At 46.3% G+C, this 6,993-nt stretch overlaps 1 protein-coding gene across 1 annotated transcript; it reads left to right on the top strand.

Annotated features, from left to right (window-relative positions):
• The first annotated feature begins 1,315 nt into the window (after positions 1 to 1,315).
• Positions 1,316 to 6,655, top strand: LOC147429973 (uncharacterized). The gene is made up of 4 exons (XM_086496160.1): positions 1,316 to 1,499; positions 1,610 to 1,790; positions 1,884 to 2,094; positions 2,389 to 6,655. The coding sequence occupies exons 2-4, from the start codon at positions 1,629 to 1,631 to the stop codon at positions 5,895 to 5,897; spliced, it is 3,882 nt and encodes a 1,293-aa protein (XP_086352286.1). The 5' UTR covers positions 1,316 to 1,499; positions 1,610 to 1,628; the 3' UTR covers positions 5,898 to 6,655.
• The last annotated feature ends 338 nt before the right edge of the window (positions 6,656 to 6,993 follow it).

The raw sequence follows: 6,993 nt of genomic DNA, 5'->3' as shown, positions 1-6,993 counted from the left end.
CATGAAAGAGCTGCCACGCCTCATGCGAGTCCTGACTCAAGAATAGCTAATATAGATCCTGCTCGAGTCGAGCCAAAAAAGCCCTCTTCTTCCGCCGCACCAGGCGTCGGAAGTCAATCTGTGACTGTCTGTGAGTGACGTCCCCTAACAACACCTCCCTCTGAATTCTGGCTCTAGTTTGGTGGCACTCCTCATCGTACCAGCTGTTCTGAGGCATGCTCCCTGATCGGCGGCTATGCTCAGGCTGGGTGTGTGGGTATGATTCTGCTGCTGCCTCATGTAATGTCTGTGTCAGTATAGTAGTTAGCTCTTCCAGAGGTCGCCCCGGGTTCTCAGTGCATAGGCGTCTGTAGATTCCGTCCATGTATACAGAATCCGTCTCCCGTGTGAATGTGTAGTGAGTAGGGGCTGCTACTCGTGGCCTATGTGCTACACTGAACTGGAAGGAGATAGTCATCGACACCAGAGCATGATCCACTGCCACCTCGGTCGGTCTGGGCTTAACTGTGAGATCCTGGATACTAGAGATGAGATTCAGTTGTGCCATGACATAGTCTACTGTGCTGGCTCCATGTCTGTGTGGGAAGCATGTAAAACCTCCCGAAGCAGGAAATCTCTGTAGGCCGTTCAAGATGGCCAATCCATGGGCAGTGCCCATGTCTATCAGGTGTCGCCCATACTCAGTACATTCCACATCGTGTGATAGTCTGGAAAGGCCCGTCTCTACAACATCTAGCTCTCTTAGCATCTCCTCTGAAGTATCATAAAACACTGCCTGGTGATGGGCAGTCCTGGCATTGAAGTCCCCTAGGATGATAATGTCACCGTCCCTAGAGAGGGGCAGCCTGCGCGAAGTCCGAGAGAGTGGCCCGCCAGCCACACTAGTAATTTACGCGTTCCTGCCGTGTGCATGACAGGCAGGGCAAAACACCGTTCTTTGGCCTTGTCCGGTGCCCCGGCCCCCATATGACGTGGGCCGCTCTCTCTAATGGGACTCTGGACCCCCAAGTTTAAAATTGTAAAGGTCCAATATTGGGACACAAGTGGCCTTGTGGCGAGGTGGTTAGCTCAGCTCAACTTTAAATCATAGCCGTTGGATCTAGGTTCAAGCCTTGCTGGCTGCCATGTCTCATAATACCCCCTTGGTGTGGCTTTTAACTCACGTCCATTTTTGTTACACATAAAATCTTCGACGTTATTGCGCGTCGTCGTCGAAGCACCGTTTGTGGGCGAGATTTTTATTGTAGGTAGGCATTGATGAGCTCTTCCAATTGCACACATCCAACCTAAAAACGGTGGAGTATGCTGGCAACAATTTGCAATGCCCCTTAGGTGGCCTTAAGTTGCGATTATCATGTTGGCTAAACTTGTCAACATGAGCTCGCGGCATCTCCTTCTCTGCATCCCTGCGTTTCGCACGTGCAAGAGGCATTAATGAAGCTACCCTCTATATCTTAAACCGCTTAGAACAGAAGGAACTCGCCCAAACACAGGGCAAGGTACAACAGAGAGAGAGAGAGAGAGAGAGAGAGAGAGAGAGAGAGAGAGAGAGAGTACCCCTGTACATGTTCATCTTAACTCAATGAAGGAGAGTTGCGCTTTCTCTCAGGTTCCTCAATTCTGGTTCGATGGAAGACCCCAAAGGAGTGGTGGAGGAGATAAGGGTCACCAAGTTCGATGTGGGCACCGCCCGGAAGAATCCTTTAGCTATTGACACCCATGAAGCGATTCGCCAGCTCGCTGCTGGTATCTATCAGAAAGATCTCCATTTTATCATGGAGCTTGTGCAGGTACATGCTCATACGGAGCACATCTAAGCTTGCCAAAATTGTTAACAAGATTTATGCTTGAAAAACATGACTTGATGTCGTTTTCTTTGACAGAATGCGGATGACAATGATTATACAGAAGGGGAGGTACCAGGGCTGGAATTTGTACTAGTGGAGGAGGACATCGCAGGGGTTGGAGTGGAGTGGACTCTGTTGGTGTTGAATAATGAGATTGGATTTTCCAGAGCCAATATAGAGTCTCTGTGCAGTATCGGGCGGTCTACCAAGCAGGGTAGGCGGGATCATGGTTATATTGGTGAGAAAGGTGAGTGCATTTATCACTCTTGACCTGTGAAGTGTAGAATGAGCGTACGCTTGTCTTTCTTAATAGTGTGTACAAAAGAATGAGGTCCCCTTTTTGGAATTCCTGCGACCCTAAGTTTTGGTCTAACCAGGCTTTTCACCTTTGTAGAGTATTGTGTTTGGGCGCTAGGCTTAGGTCAGGGGTTGGAAAATGGATAAGATTGTCCCTTGGCTACACGTGACCATGGGGGTCTTTCAGAAAGACGGGTTTGGAAGCATATCATATCCCAATAGAATTTCTCTTCTGCTGTTTCAGGTATTGGCTTCAAAAGTGTGTTTTTAGTGACCCAGCATCCCATTGTAATCAGCAATGGATATCGAATTCGCTTTAATGATTGCCCTACAGATGACACAGATCTTGGGTTTATTGTGCCCGAATGGGCAGAGCAACCCACAGATACTGATCTTTCAAATTGCTTGGGGATCAGCAAAGAGAAGCTTCCCAATACCATCATTGTACTGCCCATTCGACGGGATAAAGTGCAAGTCATGCAGGAGCAGCTCTTCCAACTTTCACCCCAGCTTGTGCTTTTCTTAAACAAAATAGACAGGCTTTCTGCGCAGCAGTTGAGGCGAAGAGGCTTAGCAGAGACTTCAAATGAGCGCAACTGTATGTCAGTGCAGCGACATAGATGCTCTCCCTCTCCGGAAATTAGTCGCATGGTACCCAATAACTGTAGCTATTTTATGGTCCGCTTGGCATCTCCAGCCAGAGAAGCAACCTTCCATGTCTGGCAGCAAGAGTTTCCTGCAGAGGTTGACCATGAGGTGGATGATCGGCGATATATTCACGCTTGGACGATCACCCTTGCCTTTCCTTTGGAGCGGAGAGCTGATGACAGTTCTGAGCCTAACCTATACGCCTTCTTGCCCATGAAGGTTGCCACTGGTTTGCCGTTTATCATAAATGCAGACTTTCTTCTTGTTTCTTCTAGAGACGCTATACGTTTTGACAGCCGCTGGAACAGAGGTATACTTCGCTGCATTCCACAGGCATTTATATCAGCATTCATGTTTTTTCTGAGGTCTTCAGAGCTCAGTTCAGCGACTACTAGCCTCCAGGATGTGTATCATTATATTCCGCTTGCTCATCTGAATGTATGGGAGCTTACTCTTGTTCGAGAAACTATTCTTCAACGGATTAGGGTTCAAAGTAGCATTCTATGTGAAAAAAATGTTGGGCAACAGTTTCCTGCACGTGCAAATTCGGACCCGCACTCTTGGTTTCTTTGTCAGCCTTCTCAGGCGAGGACTATTGATCCAAAGTTCAGGTTGTTGCTTGAGGAAGCACATTCTGTGAACGTTTCACCTCCACAGCTTTTAACCATCCAAAGACTGTACATAGTGGATGCTGATGTGCAAAATCAATATGAGAAGGTACTCTCAATGATAGGGGTTAGCCATTTCAGTGCAGAAGAATACATGGAGTGTCTCAGGAGTGCTGATTGGCTGATAAGCTTACCAGATGTGTTATATGTGAAGCTTCTCATTCTTCTGTCGACGCAGGACTTGGTAAAACCTGAGTTGCTAGGAGACTTGCCCCTTGTAAAATACATCGATGAAGAGAACAAGGTACGCCTGCTGGCACCATGTGATAAAGATGCTGTCTCCGTACATATTTCTAAGAAGCATAAGGATATGCCCATTTTGTCCCAGTGGACACCGATCTTTCAACGCTGGGTAAGCGTGCGTTTCATGCCGAATTCCACAGTCAAGACAGCTAACAGCGTTGCCAAAGATAAATTTTTGCCTTTGTGTGAGTGGCTGAAAAGAGTTGCTGGGGTTAATCAGCTTTCAGTCAAAAGCTATGCTATGAAGCTAGTCACTTTGTGCAAGGAGGTACCAAAGGATGATGCATCCCTCGCCCTTGGTACCATGCATTTCATTTTTCATGCAATTCATGATGGTTATTTATCTGAGGACAAGTGCGGAAGTATCTTCGCAGAGCTTCCTCTTGTTGATCAATCAGGAAAAATTTACTCAAAGTTCAAAGGTTCCATCCTTTTGCCAGCCTCTGTTTGCAAATGGCCCAGGTTCCTTTTACACGATTCATGGAAATGCCACATTCTTTGCTTGTCAGAGTCGTATTTGGAACTTCCACCTTTCATGAAGGATGAGGTTGGAGCTGATCTTGTCACTCAGTTTTTGAGAGAAACAGTAAAGGCCGTTGACATCTTCGACATTGAAAACCCCCCAGATGCCCCTTTCCACATACCTTCTCCATGGGGTTTAGCAGCAAGTGATGTCAAGGCTTTCCTAACTTGGTTGAAAGGATTGAGTAACATTCCTTTAAAGCTTAAGGCCAGTTTTAAAGAAAGTGATTGGGTCAAAACCATGGAGCATGGGGACCAGAAACCATCAATGTCCTTTCTCGATCTGGGGCAATGGAACAATGTACTTACAAGTAGGGATGTACCTTTTGTGGACGCTAGGTTCTATGGTGATTTAAGACCTTTTAGCTCAATACTGAACGAGTTGGGTGTGGTGACCAAATTAGAAGAGGGGGCTCGTGCTGTTGCTGAGCATGTGCAAAAACTCTCTACAACAGGTGCGCTTGAGGTACCGATTGATATGGCGAGTAGATGGTATAAGAATTTGCGTATGAACAACTGGATGGGTTGGAGAAGCAAGAATATGCCAGTAATCTGGGTACCTAATGGTCAACAGGGATGTTTCTTAGGCTCTTGGAAGAGCCCACATGAGTGCGTTATCAGTGACAAAGGAGGGCTTTTCCACAACAGATTGTGTGTTTTGGATAGGTTTTACACTGATGAGGTGGTGCTTACGTTCTTCAAGGACAATGTGGGGGTCTCTGCAACGCCTGGTACTGAGAAGCATTGTCAACTTTGGGTAGATTGGGGTGAGAGGAAAGAGACAGTAGGCAAGGAAGATTGCCAGAATACCTGGTGTATTATTGCAGAAGGCTGGGAGTCTTTCGTAGAGAAGGCAAGCTGGGAGTTTCACGTATTCCTCAAGAGGTGTCGAATTCCTTGTGAACCGTTTCAATCTGGGGATGGTTCTGATGCATTATTGCAGCTAGCTCGTCCTTCTGAGGCCTTGTATGGTGATAATCTTATTCTAGCAGAAGCATTTCATGAGGCCTTCCCTTCTCTCAAGTTTGCGTGGTATCCAAGATGCGCAGATGCAACCCCATGGGTAGATAAATTGGTAAAATGCTACTTAGATCTTGGAGTGAAGCGGCTTTCACATGTGCTTGTGGGAGAGCCAGCTGTTTACACTAGCAGAATCAACGGTTTGCCTGAATTGTGCTGGAAGGGTAGCATCGGAAGAGGATTATACAGAGCAATTTTGGGGTACTTAGCTGACCCAAAACACATGCTTTCTGCAGATGCCAGGAAAAGAATGGTATTGCAGCTGAGGAATGTGGAGGTGTGGCATGTGGACGAGGTTGGCGAGGTGGAGTATAAGCTTTCGCTAGGCGGGAAGGTATATGCAGCTTGTAGGGCGAAGTCCGTGAGGTGGGAGAAAGGTGAAAAGAGAATCTATGTGGCAATGCCTGGTAGGTGTAATAAAGCCCAAGTGGCACACGAGCTGGCAAGTGAGTTGGCAAAGGGAGTAGTGGGAGGGGAGAGGGTTCTGTTGGCGGAAGGCCTACAAGATTTGCTGCTTCTTGCTTCAGGCGTTTGTTTTGAAGATGATGCAGTGCAGTACTTGTTATGCGTGCGCAACTTGCGTCTCACGTTGGAAGATGAGGCTCTCTTGTATGAGCAGCCATTGGAGACAGAAACTACACACTTTTTCTGAGTTTGTCATTTTGGTGAAGTCTACTGAGACAATTATTGCCGTAATTGTGTGTGGGCATAATAATGCAAGCAGTTTCCATGGTGTACTATCTGTGCAATGGAAGCCGTAGAGGTTTTATACCTGATACACAACTCGCAACAGGTGCAGTGCTTCACCAGCGTTATAGTTGAGGCAAAGATAATCAACTATGCTTATGTGCTTGTGAAAATGATGTACATACAGCCTACAGGCTAGCTTTGTCAAGGCGAATGTAGCCAAATATGAGATACCAGCTGTGGCCCTATCACAGGAGAGGGGGCCTAGTCTATGACACTGTAGGGTGGTTAGTCCAAAGTGTGTCCATTGGCCTCCTTTTATAAGGGACCAGCCACATTGGCTGAGTTCACACCACGTCCGCCCGGGCAGTGTACACCCATCTAGATGGTGTCATAGACTAGGTCCTTCTCTTGTGACAGGGACATATCATATCGATACATCCAAATCCGTTAGTCTACCTTATCCTAAATCACATGCCGTGCTGACCTGTGATATTGTTTTTGCATATACGCAATTGGTGGAGATCAACGACTTTGTAAATGGAGTGCTTGTGAGTTTTCCATGAATAGAAAAATAGAATGATGGAAAGAATGCTGGAAAGAGCGCAAGTATGTGCTCGTGTATGTTCTTAATGAACACTGTACATTCCTCTTAAACCCTGCCACCCTTGTAATATTCTGACCACGATCAAATTATATGGTTGTAAACTTCGAATTCAGGCCTTTGTTCATGTATCTCAGAAATATTTGCATACATTGTCTTGCAGCAAAACTGCAGTAGAAATAACATAAAATGCATTCGCATTTGCGTACGACATCCCTTCTCCTAATTGCCCAAGAGATGCTGCAAATTGCAATATGGAACAAGGACCTCTCCATGCAATATGTGTATGTCAAGTTATACTCACATATGGATTTTGGGCCTCGGCAAGCAATCAATTTTTCTAGGCTGTGTTACTCATTATAACCTTGTCCTCCTCTTCATGAATTATCTTGATCCCTAGGAGCTAAAGAATCACTTGTTGTCTAGTGAGGTTGCAATCAATTTTGTTCTTTTGGTG

Source organism: Adiantum capillus-veneris, chromosome 22 (assembly GCF_014529385.1).
Source record: "Adiantum capillus-veneris isolate H3 chromosome 22, ASM1452938v2, whole genome shotgun sequence".
Classification (NCBI taxonomy): Eukaryota; Viridiplantae; Streptophyta; class Polypodiopsida; order Polypodiales; family Pteridaceae; genus Adiantum; species Adiantum capillus-veneris.
The sequence above is the reverse complement of the archived record's forward strand: the minus strand, read 5'-3'. Positions and strand labels throughout refer to the sequence as shown.

Bases quoted from the DNA above. Each gene is read 5' to 3' on its own strand.
- LOC147429973 (XM_086496160.1), top strand. From the start codon at position 1,629: ATGGAAGACCCCAAAGGAGTGGTGGAGGAGATAAGGGTCACCAAGTTC. The intron at 1,791-1,883 runs GTACATGCTCAT...TTTCTTTGACAG, and splicing joins TTATCATGGAGCTTGTGCAG to AATGCGGATGACAATGATTA. The intron at 2,095-2,388 runs GTGAGTGCATTT...CTGCTGTTTCAG, and splicing joins TGGTTATATTGGTGAGAAAG to GTATTGGCTTCAAAAGTGTG.